Source organism: Macaca fascicularis, chromosome 18, assembly GCF_037993035.2.
Source record: "Macaca fascicularis isolate 582-1 chromosome 18, T2T-MFA8v1.1".
NCBI lineage: Eukaryota > Metazoa > Chordata > Mammalia > Primates > Cercopithecidae > Macaca > Macaca fascicularis.
This window is the reverse complement of record NC_088392.1, coordinates 21939030-21956132: the sequence shown is the minus strand read 5'-3', so window position 1 is coordinate 21956132 and position 17103 is coordinate 21939030. Positions and strand designations below refer to the sequence as shown.

Here is a 17103-nt window from a genome sequence, read left to right as displayed (position 1 = left end):
AAAGAAAATCTAGTTGCTTACTAAGGAGAGAGAATGGCTTCCAGGAGACCAAAAAAATTTCTTCAGGCAGGGTGTGGTGGCTCACGCCTGTAATCCCAGCACTTTGGGAGGCTGAGGCAGGTGGATTGCTTGAGCTCAGGAGTTCAAGACCAGCCTGAGCTACACAGCAAAACCTTGTTTCTATCAAAATAAATAAATGTATTCATATTTTTACCGTCTTAGTTCATTTTCTGCTACTATAACAGAATATCATAGACTAGATAATTTATAAAGAAAAGAGATTTATTTTCTCACAGTTCTGGAGGCTGGGAAGTCTAAGAACATGGTGTCGGCATCTGGTAAGGGACTTTGTGCTGTGTTATCCCGCAGTGGAAGGTGGAAAGGTAAATGAGAGAGAAAGCATAAGGAACCAGGCTTGCTTTTATAATAACCCACTCTCTACACAAGTGACCTGGTCCTGCAATAATGACATTAGTCCATTATTAGGTCTCTTATCAGGCCTAATGAGCTCTTATTAGACCTCACCTTCCAATACTGGTACATTGGGGACTCAGTTTCCAACACATGAATTTTGGACACTCACCAATACTTAATTGTATTAACCTTTAAAATTTCAACCAATACAGTAAGTAGAATATCTAATTGCTGTTCACTGGCAAGACTGAACAACTTTCTCCTATTTATTAGTCAGTTGGATTTCCTTCTCCAAGGGTTTCCTGTTCGTAGCTTTTGTGGATTTTAAATCATTTCTTTGGCGTTTTAAAAATGTTTGCTTTATGCCGGGCACCATGGCTCACGCCTGTAATCTCAGCACTTTGGGAGGCTGAGGCAGGTGGATCGTGAAGTCAGGAGTTTGACACCAGCCTAGTCAACATGGTGAAACCCCATCTCTACTAAAAATATAAAACTGGCCGGGTGCGGTGGCTCAAGCCTGTAATCCCAGCACTTTGGGAGGCCGAGACGGGCGGATCACGAGGTTAGGAAATCGAGACCATCCTGGCTAACATGGTGAAACCCCGTCTCTACTAAAAAAAAAAAAATACAAAAAACTAGCCGGGCGAGGTGGCGGGCGCCTGTAGTCCCAGCTACTCGGGAGGCTGAGGCAGGAGAATGGCACAAACCCGGGAGGCGGAGCTTGCAGTGAACTGAGATCCGGCCACTGCACTCCAGCCTGGGTGACAAAGCGAGACTCTGTCTCAACAAAAAAAATAAAAAAATAAAAAAATAAATAAATAAATAAAAAAAATAAAAATATAAAACTTAGCTGGGTGTGGTGGTGCACACCTGTAATCCCAGCAACTTGGGAGGCTGAGGCAGGAGAATTGCTTGAACCTGGGAGGTGGAGGTTGCAGTGAGCTGAGATCACACCACTGCACTCCAGCCTGGGCAACAGAGCAAGACTCCACCTCAAAACAAAAAAAGTTTGCTTTGTAAGGGTGCTTTATGTGTTCTGAATGCAATTCTTTATCTAAGTTATAAATATAGTGACCGTGTTCTCTCCTTATCTTTTAACTATGTTCACGGGGCCTTGAAGAGTTTAAAGGAGGGGAGGGACATGGTCAGTCTTGTGGTTCATCTCAGTCTAGAAGATCACCGATGGCTGTAAACGGCCAAGTTGCACACCAGCTCTAAGGTTCTGAGTGTGGTGAGAGACAAGGAGACTCAAACTCATTGGAAGGAAAATGGGAGGGTCAGTAATTCTCATTCCAGCAAAAACCTGGAATAATGAAAACCTATGGAAAAGAGGTCACTGATAATCACCCACTGGCTGAGCCCAAGTGGTCTGACGCAGTGGAACTGGCCGGAGAAGAGGCGAAGGCTCCTCAAAAGCCAGTTAACCCGGTGAACTCAGCAAGTACTGTTTGTCAAGTTAGGACCAGGAGGTTTTCAAAATAACATATTCCCTTTTTTTTTTTTTTTTTTTTTTTTTGAGACAGAGTCTTACTCTCTCTCTCAGGCTTGAGTGCAGTGGTGTGATCATGGCTCACTGCTGCCTTGACCTCCACTGGTGAGGTAACCCACCTCAGTCTCTTGAGTAGCTGGGACTACAGGTGCAAGCCACTATGCCTGGCTAATTTTTTGTATTTTTTGTAGAGAGATAGGGTTTTGCCACATTGCCCAGGGTGGTCTTGCGCTTGTGGGCTCAAGCGATCCACCTGCCTCAGCCCCCAAAGGTGCTGGAATTACAGGCATGAGCCACTGCACTCGGCCTACATATTTCCCTTTGTTTTTCTTTCTTTTTTTTTTAAAGCACATATGTAAGCAAAATGCAGTTCCTTCAACCTGATTTCCAGATTAAATCTCAGAAATCCAACTGTAGTAGTTAAGACAGAAATGCAGGAGGAGCAGGGTCATTTCACAAGCTTTATTGGGGTTTTCTCCCCACTCCTTCTAAAGAATACCATCATCTTTAGTTATGCCTAAGAATCTATATTCCAAACTGACAAGTAAAAACTGGGTCCTTGTGTCTATTTGAAAGAGTAAGAGGTTATGAATTCTGCTTAAACTGGGTTTGAATACACAGCTCTAATTCTTGCTAGCAATTAAAAGGAGTTAGGTTTCTGTTGTTGTGCATATTACTTATCATTTCTGAGCCTCAGTTTTCTCACTCTACTACCCTGTACTGGTCATGTGACCTTGAGTGAGTGACATGACCTCCCTGTGCCTCAGTTTCCATATCTGTAAAATGGGGACTATAATGATTACTTAGCTCATAACGTTACACAGTTATGTTAGGGTTAAATGAGACAATGGACGGAAAGCAACTCAAAACATGCCTGGCACACACTAGGGCCTACATGTTAGTTGTTATTGTCACAATGCACAGATCTGCCTGAGTCCTGGCAACATTCGTCTTGCCATGTAATTTTAAGGGAAAGAAGTCAAATGGACCATAGTCATCAAGCTTGAAAAACTCCAACTGGGCCACGCACGGTGGCTCACGCCTGGAATCCCTGCACTTTGGGAGGCCAAGGCGGGTGGATCACCTGAGGTCAGGAGTTCGAGACCAGCCTGACCAACATGGTGAAACCCCATCTCTACTAAAAACACAAAAATTAGCCAGGCATGGTGGCAGGTGCCTGTAATCCCAGCCTGGTCATTCACTCATTCATTCACCCTTCTGGCCTCTGCCTTCGGTTCTCTTTCTTCCCTAAGGAGCTGGGGGATCGCAGTAGCAGGAGATTATGTCTTCTCGGTGCTGCTTCTTTCAGATAATTTGAGGGAAAATTCCAGACTGAGAGAGTTGTTCGGCAGGGCTGGGATTGCCGCTGATTCCGTGTGCCAGGGTTTTCTGCCCTGAGGGTCGTGCTGTCTTCTCTGCACTCTTTACATTTCTGAGGCAGCACACACTCTGGGGGCTGGGCTGTCACATGTTCTTGAACACATGCACTTAACCAGACAAAGAGTATAAGAGTGCACAAGCCAACACACCCAAATCCTTGAGGAGCAGGCACATAAAAGAGGGACACTGGACTGAAGAACATGTGTACTACGTGAAGCTGAATGATTGGAACAGGTGGGTCATCAGAAATATAAAAAAGCCCAATAAATGTAATCAGAGATAAGGGAGAATATGACTGATACAAAGCACAAAAAAAAAAAAATCATAAAAAGTCAAGAGGAACAGTTGAAATCAAAACGAAATAGATAGGATAGATAGTAAGATGGATAGAGGCCAAGAAAAATTAGTGAGTTGGAAGATCAGTTTGAAGATCTCTCAAAACAGTGCAGGAAAGGATAAAGAGATGTGAAGGTTAAAGAAAAACCAAGGCCGGGCGCGGTGGCTCAAGCCTGTAATCCCAGCACTTTGGGAGGCCGAGACGGGCGGATCACGAGGTCAGGAGATCGAGACCATCCTGGCTGACACAGTGAAACCCCGTCTCTACTAAAAAATACAAAAAAACTAGCCGGGCGAGGTGGCGGGCGCCTGTAGTCCCAGCTACTCGGGAGGCTGAGGCAGGAGAATGGCGTGAACCCGGGAGGCGCAGCTTGCAGTGAGCCAAGATCACGCCACTGCACTCCAGCCTGGGCGGCAGAGCGAGACTCTGTCTCAAAAAAAAAAAAAAAAAGAAAGAAAAACCAAAGAATATTGAGGCTAAAGGTGCCAACAGTTGGATAATAGAAACCAAAAGGAGAAATGTAACAAAGCAAATGGAAGAAGGCAATATTTGAACACATAATGACAATACTTTCTCTGGAATTAAAGGAAGATTAAAAATATCAGGTTGAAAGGGTTTATAGTACGCTAAAATAAATAAAGAAAATTTACACCTGAGTATATGTCAGTAGAGATAAAATTAAGAATATTAGAAGCAATGAGGAAATTCTAAAAACTTCTGGAGAGAACAGCAATCAGATTGACATCAGACTTCAAAATTACAGAAGAAAAGCTGAAAGAGAAATCTTCTCTGTATGAAAACTAAATATTATATTACCAGCTAACTCTTTGTAAAAAAAAAAAAAAAAAAAAGAAAGTGCATGGGAAAGTTGTGTGAGTGCACACACACACACACTTAGAGCTGAATGATAATGAAAACACCAGACATCAAAATTTAGATACAGATATAGCAGTACTTAGAGGAAAATTCCTTGCTCTCAATACCTGTTACAAGGACATAAGAAAGTTTGAAAACATGAGCTAAGCAATCAACTCAATAAATTTATAAAAGACAAACAGATCAATCTCAAAGAAACAATAAGGACATAATAAAAATAAGGTCAGACCAGCCTGGCCAACACAGTGAAACACTGTCTCTGCTAAAAATACAAAAATTAGCTGGGCATGGTGGCGGGCACCTGTAGTCCTAGCTACTCGGAGGCTGAGGCAGAAGAATCCCTTGAACCCAGGAGGTGGAGGTTGCGGTGAGCCGAGATGGTGCCACTGCACTCCAGTCTGGGTGACAGAGTAAGACTCCATCTCAAAAAAAAAAAAAAAAAGGTCAGAAATCAATGAGACAGAAAAGAAACAAACCCATAAAGAATACCAAGGTTAGCAAAACCAAAAGCTGATTGTTAGAGTTCTCAAGCAATAGTGAAGGAGGACAAGTGAGAAAAGATACAAATAAAAACTGAAGAATGAAAAATGAGTAAATATAGATACAACAAAGAATAAAAAATAATAAATGAATATTCGGAAAGCAAAACAAAATGAATAAATTTTAAAAATTTTGAATGGTTCAAAAAGAAATAGAAAAATGGAAAAGCATTTGAAATTAAGACCTTTCTTCTCACCAAATTATAGACTATGATGGTTGAAACAGTTCCATTCTACCCAACTTCTTACAATATACAATCCCAGTTGTTCCAGCAAACTTCGAAAGTGTGAAAGTTGCCCATCTCACTTTACTTTTTTAAACCTTTTTATTTTAAATAATTATAGGTGCACAGGAAGTTGCAAGAATAGTTCAGTGATGTATCAGTTGTACCCATGGGATTTTAATTTATAGAAATGACTTAGTGTCTCCACTGAAAGGACAATGCCATTGAAAGATGATTTTTAGGCCAGGCGTGGTGGCTCACGCTTATAATCTCAGCACTTTGGGAGGCCCAGGCAGGTAGATCATGAGGTCAGGAGTTCAAGGCCAGCCCAGCCAACATGGTGAAACCGCATCTCTAAAAATACAAAAAAATACTAAAAATACAAAAAAATTAGCTGGGCGTGGTGGATGGGTGCCTGTAATCCCAGCTACTCGGGTGGCTGAGGCAGAGACTTGCTTGAACCTGGGAGGCAGAGGTTGCAGTGAGCCGAGATCATGCCACTGCACTCCAGCCTGGGAAACAGAGTGAGACTGTCTCAAAAAAAAAAAAAAAGATGATTTTTATTACTCGCATTTCCTGGAAGGAGGGGCCTGCCATGCCACACGGGAGGGGCCTGCCATGCCACACAGAGCCACCTGGGGAAGCATACAATTGGCCAGGAGGCAGGAGGGTGAAGGAGAAGCATAGGTCACTGCCTTTGTCGGGGTTTCTGAAGGGAAGCCAGGCAGAGCAGGGTGAACAGTGCAGGACCGGCTGGTCTGAATACTATAGGTGGGCTCTGGGTAACACGGGTGATTTCAGATTGTCTGGCACCTGGCTCTGGGGTGCTTTAGGGCAGAGGAACATTGACTTGGTGTGTGAGAGTTTGATAAAGGCGATAGCTGGGGTCATGTGCTCTGGATTGATTCATTTCCATGTTAAAGGTATGCTCCTAGGATGAGCCTTTGCTCCTTCTAAGAATTGGGTAGCCATGGGAGGGGCAGTCTCTTCTCAGTCAGCGAGGCCACACATGTCAGAGCTTGACAAATACAGAAAATAAGAAAATGTAGTTAACACAATTGAGTGATGAATGAGTGAATGCCAAATAGACAAATACAAAATCTATGAAAACACAGAACAAGAAGGGTTTCACATATCTTTCATCCAGTTTTCCCCAATTGTGTCAAACATAATTACAGCATTTTTTTTTTTTGAGACAGGGTCTCACTCTGTCACACAGGCTGGAGTGTAGTGGCAAAATCTCAGCTCATTGCAACCTCTGCCTCCTGGGCTCAAACAATCCTCCTACTTCAGCCTCCTGAGTATCTGGGACTATAGGCATGTACCACCATGCTTGGCTAATTTTTTGTTTTGTTTTGTTTTGTTTGTATTGTAGAGACAGGGTTTCACCATTGCCCCAGCTGGTCTTGAACTTGAGCAATCCACCCGTCTTGGCTTCCCAAAGTGGAATTACAGGTGTGAGCCACCTTGCCTGACCTATAGTACAATATTTTTTTGAAAGGAAATTGATGTTGATATAATCTGTGGATATAGTTCTATGTCATTATGGCATGTGTAGATTTACGTAAGCCACACTCCAACCAAGATTCAGAACAATTTCATCACTAGAAAGTTCTCCATTGGGTTACACCTTTACAGCCATATATAACCTACTTCCCTCAACATCACTAACCCTGGCAGCCGATAATCATTACAGCTGTTCCTGAAAGCAAAAAAGTGTGAAAGCTGCCCAACTCACTTTGTAAATTTGATTATAACTTTAATTCCAAAACTAGAAGAGGAAAAAAGATGTGGTATAAGGATTATGAGAGGGAGAAATAAAACTGCAGAACTAATAAGAAAGTTCAGCCAATTCACCAAATATCAGAACAAATTATAAAAATCAATAGCATATTTCTGTGCCAGCAACAATCAATTAGAAAATATAAACTGAGTCGCTGGGCGTGGTGACTCATGCCTGTAATCCCAGCACTTTGGGAGGCCGAGGCGGGTGGATCACAAGGTCAGGAGATCGAGACCATCCTGGCTAACACTGTGAAACCCCATCTCTACTAAAAATACAAAAAAAATTAGCCGGGCGTGGTGGCGGGTGCCTGTAGTCCCAGCTACTTGAGAGGCTGAGGCAGGAGAATGGTGCGAACCTGGAAGGGGGAGCTTGCAGTGAGCCAAGACAGCGCCACTGTACTCCAGCCTGGGTGATGAACGAGACTCCGTTTAAAAAAAAAAAAAAAAGAAAATATAAACTGAAAATAAAATACCACAGAAAATAGCCAACTGTACTCTGTTTAGGAGTTATTTTATGTAATCTGTTTTAAGTTTACCAAGCAAAAAAAAGTAAAATTATAAGGACACAAAAGGATTTGCATAAATAGCATGGTCTCCAATGATGGCTTGGTATAAAAATAATGTCAATTCTTCCCCAACATTAATGTAAAAATTCAAAGCAAATTTAAGTCAATAGTCTAGTTGGATGTTTTGAAGAACTCAGCAAACTTTTTCTGAAATTTGTATACATGATTAATGGTCCACGACTAACTAGATCCATTTTGAAAAAAAAAAAGACTAAAGGCAGAATGCCTGATATAATACAAATCTATAATAATAAAAACCATATGGTTTTGTTTATGCTTATTTATGCCTTTTATCCCTTCATTTAAAAAATTCATTTCCTTTCATCTGTCTTCATCTCTTCCTTTCCCTTTCTCAAATTCCCCTCACTCCATATATGTGTGCTGTGTATCCTCTCATTTGTAGGTGTTCTTGTTTTGGGTATGTGTATTTGCCATATGTATGAATGGTTTTGTGCTTCCACTCTCCTATTTTTATATATGTCACACAGTGCTACATTTTTACAATTTTATGTGTATCTAGTCCAGTGCTAGAATCAGGGCTGCCTCCAGGGCATGCAATTCCTGCAGTCACACAGGGACCTACTCTTAAAAGAGCCTTATGCTTGGCTGAAGTGTGATTTGCTGTCATCATCTTCAAATTCTTAAACATTTTTAAACAAGCAGCCCTGTGTTGTCATTTTGCATTGGCCGTACATGCTCTGTAGGCAGTGTCATCTCAGATAAACAAAATAAACCAGAGAGCTCAGAGGCAGATCCATGTATATACGAGACCTGGATATAAGAAGAAACTTGCTCCATGAATCCATGATGAAAGGGAAAACTATTTAGAGGTGGTTTTGGGATAACCAGCCCACCTTTTGGAGGGAAAAAAAAAATGCACCATGACTCAGATGGATTAAAGACCTAAATACACAAGGTAGAACTATAAAGACAGCAGGAGGTAATATTAGAAAATCCTTTTGTGACCTATGAATGGGGAATAATTTCTTAGGAAAACACCAAAAGCACAATCAATAAGCAAAATATTGGTGGAGTTCATGATACCAAAAGTATGGGTTTCTGTTCAATGAAAGACATCATGGAAATGTCAACTGACAGAGAACTGCCAGAATATCTACTTTCAATGACTCAGACAGACAGAATCAATATATAGAATAATAAGCAGCTCTGGCAAACCACAAAGAAAAAAATCTATAAAAAATTGGCAAAGGACACATGGGTTCAGAAGAGAACATTTAAATGGCTGACTGATCAATAAAAATACCTTGGCTCATTTGTAATTAGATAAATGAAAATCAAAGCAGTAATTAAATACCATTTTATATCCATTAACTGCCAAAAATTAAAAAGCTAAACAGCACAAAGCAAAAAAGAACAACAACAACAAAAAGAGCCAGCATCCCTGGGCGATATAGATTGAAGGAGTCCCTCTAGTGAGCAATCTCGCTGGATTAACACAGACTAAGTATTTGTGTGCTTATCATTCATCAATTCCACTCACGGGTAGAATCTGAGCTCCATCTTCATGTTGTTCTATAAAGGGACACATATGAGGAGTGACCACTGTGTATTTCTGTGGGTTGGAATCATCTATCCATCCATCATCAGGGGAATAGTTAAGTCAAAGGTGGTGATGCATTATTATACAGAAGTTAGTGGCCCTGGACTAGATACACATAAAATTGTAAAAATGTAGCACTGTGTGACATATATAGAAACAGTGGGAGAGTGGAAGCACAAAACCATTCACACATATGGCAGATACACATACACAAAACAAGAGTACCTACAAATAAGAGGATACACAGCACACATACATGGAGTGAGGGGAATCTGAGAAAAGGAAAGGAAGAGATGAAGAAAGATGAAAGGAAATGAATTTTTTAAAATGAAGGAATAAAGGCCATAAATAAGCATAAACAAACAAAAAAGACTCTGCAGGACCAGGGCTGAAAATGCCATGAACTGTGGAGTTGATCACTCCACTCTTCTGCTTCTAAGGTTAAATGAAAAAAGAAAAAATGAACTGTCTCCAAAGTAAGGTCCCACAAAACTGGATAAAAATTTTTAAAAACATGAGTATTTTCTCCTGGGTATATGCAGAGGAGAAAGAAAAGCTACCACATTTTAGTTATACCTTTTCACTTCCCAGAAAGCATTTGTTTTTTAAAAGAAATCAAACTCTTCATCTTTTTCAGCAACTGTTGGCAGACAATGTAATAGCACAAAAAATCACATCATTGTTCTCCCAGCATGATGAGAGGGGCTATGTATGTAAAACATAGGCTCAAAGAGTAGCATCTGACTAGATCTCTTTCTCTTCTTTTTCAGTCACATAAGTTTGATAGATTCAGAAGGTAGAACTTAGTACCTATCAATTTATTTAAAAGTGACTCCAGAAAGGTAATTTTGCAAACTTCTTTTTCCTTGCAATTCAGTGTATGACTCTCTGGGGAAGCTTGGGAGCAACATTCTTAATGGAAACATGGACAGGCTGGGATCATACAGCGAGTGTCTTTCCACCCATGCTCCCAAGGGGAACTTCCGAGGGCAGTACTGCAAGCTTCACATACTGCAGGTGAGTATGGGGGACCTGCACACTTGCTCTTGAAGGACAAGTGAATGTCATGATATAGAATAAAATACAACTCCATTGATTCCTTTTCATAATTAAAAAAAAAAAACTGTTACGATGTTTTGCAAAAAATAAAAACTAAATTTTAAATACTTGGCAGAAACCTGCTCAGCATCTTGAGTGTGAGACATTAAACGAGACTCTTGTTCACAAACCACATAGGACTTGAGATATTCCTTCTACCACATTGTATGGAGCAAGACCTCTGGACAATTTTCACAGGGAATCCAAGGTCAAATGCTGGCCAGCAGCTTCTATAGCTTCAAATGCTATGGCTCTCTTTTTGAGAGTTATTTTGAGTTTGCTGGTAGCTCTCTTCTGCCCTTCTCTGCTGGGGTCCAGTAGGGACTCTCCTTTACTAAAGGACCTCAAAATTTGGATTTGGTCCCAGACAAAGTCCCCATTCTGTATCCTTGCTGTCAGGGAACCGCATCATTACTTGGTATGAGGTGGATTAAGTCAAGGAGCTTTCCACACACTCCTGACTCATCAACAGCTTTTAGAATACCAGAGGCAGGGAGGACTTCCCATTACCCTTAACTCTTCTCAGAAACAGAACTCTAAACATGAATTTGAGGTTATCCTAGCAGACGGGCCATGACTTTTATGAAAACATTACTAAATCAGTTGACCAAATTTGCAGGACTATCTTCAAAGCATGTTAATCCTTTTATTGCTCAGAAACAAAACAAAACAAATAAAACAAACAAATAAACAAAACAAAAACAAAAACAGAAAACAAAACTAGGAACAGCATAGCCTGTTATGAAATACAAAGATAGACTTGATGTGTGTCACACAGTACTAAAGGAAAATTACATTACAAGTTGGCTAATAACAGTTGTATAAATTAACAATAAGAAATCCAAGCTCTCTGATATTAATGCTATAAAATGATCTTAGAATGGTTCGCTGTGGAGACAGAGAGATGACCACCTAGCTCCATTTGTCCTGCTGAGGGTTGGGATAATGATTGCTTGAGGGATTAATCAGTGCATACAAATGTCATTTTCAAAGCAGATTAATGGTTTTGATACTGGAGAAAAAGGTCAGGCCTACACAATCCTCTAAATTATGTGTTTAGAAGAATCATCCCAGAATGTTTTATTTATACTTTGATGTTTTCTTTATCGGGACAGGCATTCTAGTTATTGGCTTGATTTGTTAATAAAATCTTTATTTGATACAATGTGTCCTGCCACCAATTAATGGCAACTTGGAAATTATATTGAAAATTGCAGGAGATGCAACTCTTAATGACCTTTCATTTGGAAGAGAGAGGCAGTGGGGCAGATTATCCAAAACTACTGGTTGCTTTTTAAAGAATCACCTACATTAAGCCTTGAGGCATTTTAAAAAAAATATGCATGTGTCCGATGCTCTGGAAATTCACTTGAACCACTCAGTAATGGAAAAGTCATCTTTTAAGAAGTTGGAACACTTCTTCTTTCAACATCCTTCTCTCCCACTCCCAATCTGATTATTTAGCAGCAAACTTACTTGGGATGATCATGCATATATGTTATGAATGCCAAAATGAAAGAACATTGTGGCATTGTGTTTCCCAGGGTGGGACTGACTACAGTGTGGGCGTGTGTGTCCCTGATTCTTGTGCTGAAGAGGATGTGACTCTGATGTCTCGGCTGGGTAGGTACAAAAGAATATCTAGTGAAACTATCATCTCACAGCGTAATGTTGGAAAAACCCCAGCTCCTTAGAACCAAGAAAGGTAATTCCTTCAGGACTGAAACACTCTTTCATCGTGATCAATCCAATAAACTGAGCCTAATGGAGGTTTGAGGGGTTCAAGGGTAAAGATGGTGGCATAGTAATGGAGTCGGTAGGAAGGGAGACTATAAGGAAAAGATAGAGCTGAATCTTTATGTAACAAAAATGTGAAGTTAAACAATCTTTCCTCACCCACAGCTGCCTGGTTAGGCTGAAGAAAGAAGGTGGGTGGTGTTTGGTTTCAATATTGTGAGTGTTCTGTGCCCTGGCCCGTGTGTGGCAATCTGCCACCTGCCATATCCAGAGGCCATTCTGAACGAGGACTGTGTGCAGTCAACATGTTGTAATGGATTAGTGTTAAGAGCCCAGCATTTGGTCCTGGTTGTCACCTCCCAGCTGTGTGATCCTGGGCCAATCACTTAATCTCCCCAAGTTCAGTGTCTTCCTCTGTACAGTGACGGGTGGCTCTGCATGGCTCTCTCTATGGCCTTCTAATCGCTTCTCCCTTAGCTATGCGGAAGGAATATATTTCAGTCTCCACAGAAACTGATTTGACTTCCCCTAAGTCTTTTAAAGTTTCCAAAGCAAGAATTTTAAGCCTAGGTTTTTGCCACTGGTGTCTTTTATATTTATTCTGGTCATCCAGAGAAGAACTAACACATACTAAAGTTCTACATTATTAGGAGTGAGAAGAACTAACATATAATAAAGTTATACAATATTAAGAGTTCTCCTTTAAAGTGTTGATATTGCAGCTAGTTGTCAAAATCTTAAACGGTCCTCTGCATTTGTGACGATTCCTATGGCTTTGGGTGTATTATCTATCTAACCAGGTATTTCATGTGCTGTTTAAAAAAGCAATAAATCAGCTGTGCACGGTGGCTCATACCTGTAATCCCAGCACTTTGGGAGGCCGAGGCCAGCGGATCACGAGGTCAGGAGATCAAGACCATCCTGGCTAACACGGTGAAACCCCATCTCTACTAAAAATACAAAGAATAAGCCAGGCGTGGTGGCGAGCGCCTGTGGTCCCAGCTACTCGGGTAGGCTGAGGCAGGACAATGGTGTGAACCTGGGAGGCGGAGCTTGCAGTGAGCCGAGATGGTGCCACTGCACTCCAGCCTGGGCTACAGAGCAAGACTCCGTCTCAAATAAATAAATAAATAAATAAAAATAAAAAAGCAATAAATCATTACAAATCAAATGCAAATTTCAATTCTTGTTGGATAAGCCATAAATATCCTAGAAACAAAGATAAATGTGTAGTTATTATTAAATTAGCATTTCAAGTGACTAAGTGACTCTAAGTCTAATGAGTTAATAGTCCTTATTATTTAAGAGATTTGTCAATTAGCCTAATTTTTCAGACTAATGCCAAGCTTTCTAGCCAGAGTTGACATTAGAATAAAATAAAATATTAGAAATAATTGCCATTGATAAAAAGATATTTTAAGAAAGTAGCATTCAAAGAGAAACAAGATGGAGATTCTCTTTGAGGAACCAGGAAAAGAAAACAGCCTGGTGGTTGTCAACTGAGCTGACGTGGGTGGATGGATTAGGGGAATTTAGTCTTTGCTGCCCAGGCGTTTTTCCAGCTCTGGCACAGAGGCAGCAGATAGAAATTGGAGGTCTTTGCCCGGGGTAAAGTGTCCCCATCTGGAAAGGATTTGTCAGCTATTCCTTAAAGCTCTTTGATGGAGTTGCCAATATTTCCTCTACAGATGTGAGACAACCAGCTCAGCATACCAGACTGAAGCTGTTTGCACGGACTGCACTCACCCAGAGGAGGGGAGCGGGGAGGGCCAGTAGTAAATTGGGCGAGAAAAAATGCCCTAGTACGGCAGAGGGAGAGCAAGATCCTGGCAGGTCAGGACATAACTGCTTTTGGCCAAGGGCTAGGGCAAAACACTGCACAGTTGTTGTCATAGAATGTTATAAAATTTCACCCAACATACTTTACCTGAATTCCTAAGGATAAAATTATTTCACACCAGAATGCTGAGAGCCTGGATGGAACTTGGATGTGGTGATTATGAAACCCAATTATGGAATATTTTCCTAAAAATCCAGACCCATGCATTTTAGTATCATTAATAGTCCTTTCCCATCGCTGCTGTAACAAGTGACCACATACTGGGTGGCTTAGAACAACAGAGATTCATTCTCTCACAGTTCTGGAGGCTAAATATCTGAAGTCAAGGTGATGATGAGGTTGGTTCCTTCTGGAGGCTCTGAGGGAGAGTCTGTTCCTTGCCCTACTCCACATGCCTGGTAGTTGTCAGTACTTCCTGGCACTCCTTGGCTTGTAGCCACATCATTCCAGCCTCTACCTCCACCCACATGTGGAGTTCTTCCCTGTATGTCCAAACTTCCCTTGCATAAGGACACTAGTCATACTGGATTTAGGGCCCAACCTAACCTCATCTTCCTATTTCCAAATAAGGTCACATATGCAGGTACTAAGGGTTAGGACTTGAACCTTTCTGGAGGACACAGTTCAACCCAAAAGACTACCTAATACCTACTTCCTAGGCTGGCTAGATTATCTGAGTTCCCTTTAACACAACAGGGAGTTGGGAGGATGGGAACTCATAGCCCCTTAGCTCAGGGCCCTGCTCTTAGAATATGCTTGACAAATGTTAGATAATCTTGCTGAAGTTTAATTGTGAGGCAGAGGCAATCTACCTGGTCACAGGGACCACACAAGAGCTGACAAAGAAGGGGCTTGGGTGTTTTTGGTTTTGCTTTTGTTTTTCGGAGACAAGGTCTTGCTGTGTCCCCAGGCTGGAGTGCAGTGGCACAATCATGGCTCATTGCCGCCTGAATCTCCTGGGTCCAAGCAATCCTTCCACCTCAGCCTCCCAAATAGCTGAGATCAGGCATGCACCACCACACCTGTCTAATTTGTAGATGTTTTGTAGAGATGGGGTCTCCTTATGTTGACCAGGCTGGTCTCAAACTTCTGACGTCAAGTGATCCTTCTGCCTCGACCTCACAAAGTGCTGGGATCACAGGTGTGAGCCACCACACCCAGCCTGGGGCTTGTTCTAAAGGTCTGTTTAACACTGAGTTGTGTCTGATTTTATCCAGACACAACACTGAAGGCTGCACATTTCCATTCTCGGGGACTCACTCTAAGTCTAAGACTCACTCACTCTAAGTCTGTCCCATTGGAGACTTTATAACGTTTTATGATGATCACACTGTCCCAGTTTGCAGTGGCCAAAAGCAATGAGTCCTGAGCTGCTTAGAATCGACGTTTAACAAACCTTTACAATAAGCGTTAAACTGTGCTCTTTCCTATGCTCTATTAGGTTAATTTCACCTTGCTTTTCCTATGAGAATCACTAGGCCTACATAGCAGAACAATGGTGCTAGAAGCACAAGGGAAGATTTTTCTCCTCCAATTCCCTTTTACAGATTCCCTGAGCACCAATGGAGAAAATGGAACTCTTTTAATAGTAACTCCTTGAATTACCCATAGAATTGCCTTTCTGGCTAAGAATTCAAAAGGAATCCAAAACATTTCACAGAATACCATTTTGTGTTCTCAATTCAATTCAGAAAATATTTATTGAGCAATTTTCTCTCTGGCCTTTGTATGAGACATCACCTGTATGTGCTGGGGGCGGGGGGATCAAAATGATTGGGAGTTACTCTTTTCAAAAATATGTACAATTTAGTTAGGAAGAAAAGTGTGTGTGCCTGAGCTATTGGGAAACACTGTGGGGAAAGAAATGTCCAATCTCACTCAAGTGTTGGGGCTGGGCATAAAAGCTAGAGAAGCAGAGCCCAGCATGGATAGAGTAAGAGTGGGGAATTTAGACAGGGCTTGAGCTGACCTTGTGTTAGTGAAGAGGTCAGGATGGGGTGGGGTAAGAATTTGTTGGAAAACAGATTCAACAGAGGTTTCCAATAAAGGTTTCTTTTTTTTTTTTTTTTTTTGAGACGGAGTCTCGCTCTGTCGCCCAGGCTGGAGTGCAGTGACCGGATCTCGGCTCACTGCAAGCTGCGCCTCCCGGGTTCACGCCATTCTCCTGCCTCAGCCTCCGGAGTAGCTGGGACTACAGGCGCCCGCCAACTCGCCCGGCTAGTTTTTTTTCGTATTTTTTTAGTAGAGACGGGGTTTCACCGTGTTAGCCAGGATGGTCTCGATCTCCTGAGCTCGTGATCCGCCCGTCTTGGCCTCCCAAAGTGCTAGGATTAAAGGCGTGAGCCACCGTGCCCGGCCCCAATAAAGATTTCATATTCCCCTTGTAGATCTGGAATCTAGCACAGCATAGACACTTCAGGCTGATTACTTAAGGCTGATTGGATGTGCGCGGGCTGCCGGTTGGTTGTCTTTGTTTACCATGGCAGGATTTAGAGCTGGGCTGTGGTTGATTGACCAAAAAACCAACGAACCAAAACAACAAAACCAAAACAAAACAGAAACGTCATTTGATTCCTTTAAAATTAGAAATAGAACTTGCAAAGGGAACAGACGTGTGCTGGCTGGTCAGTACACTTCGTTTCCAGTGGAAGAGTTTAGTTTGGAAACCCACATACTAACAGGAAGTAGCATTGGTTCAGAGCAAATGGAATTGGATTATGAAAAATTCTGCTGCCAGGTCTCCTGTGGGAACCTGCTGGTAACCTAGATCAAGCACCCCAACTCTTGGCCAGGGTTGAGAACACACAGATGACCTTTCCTTCTTGTTTCTACCCTTACCATGCTACAATTAGGAATCACAGTTAATCACATATTATTAGTCTTTCAGCAGCATTTTTGGACGTTTTAGAAACCCTTGGGTCACAGACTCATGGGAACCTTGAGGGTTAGAGATGGAAAGGACATTAGAATACATCATGTCCCTTGTGTTTATTGCAGCACTATTTACAATAGCAAAGACTTGGAAACAACCCAAATGCCCATCAATGATAGACTGGATAAACAAAATGGGGCACATATACACCATGGAATACTATGCAGCCCAAAAAAGAATGAGTTTTTATCCTCTGCAGGGACATGGATGAAGCTGGAAACCATCATTCTCAGCAAACTAACACAGGAACAGAAAACCAAACGCTGCATGTTCTCACTCATAAGTGGGAGTTGAACAATGAGAACACATGGACACAGGGAGGAGA

General features: G+C 41.6%; 1 protein-coding gene across 1 annotated transcript in view; it reads left to right on the top strand.

The window, feature by feature from the left end:
- Positions 1–17103, top strand: part of LOC102125936 (O-acyltransferase like protein-like) — a 76361-nt gene that overhangs the window by 14569 nt on the left and 44689 nt on the right. Inside the window, exons 2-3 of the mRNA XM_005586562.4 lie at positions 10049–10188; positions 11814–11892. Coding sequence (XP_005586619.3) covers positions 10049–10188; positions 11814–11892 — 219 coding nt within the window. The remainder of the gene's footprint in view (positions 1–10048; positions 10189–11813; positions 11893–17103) is intronic.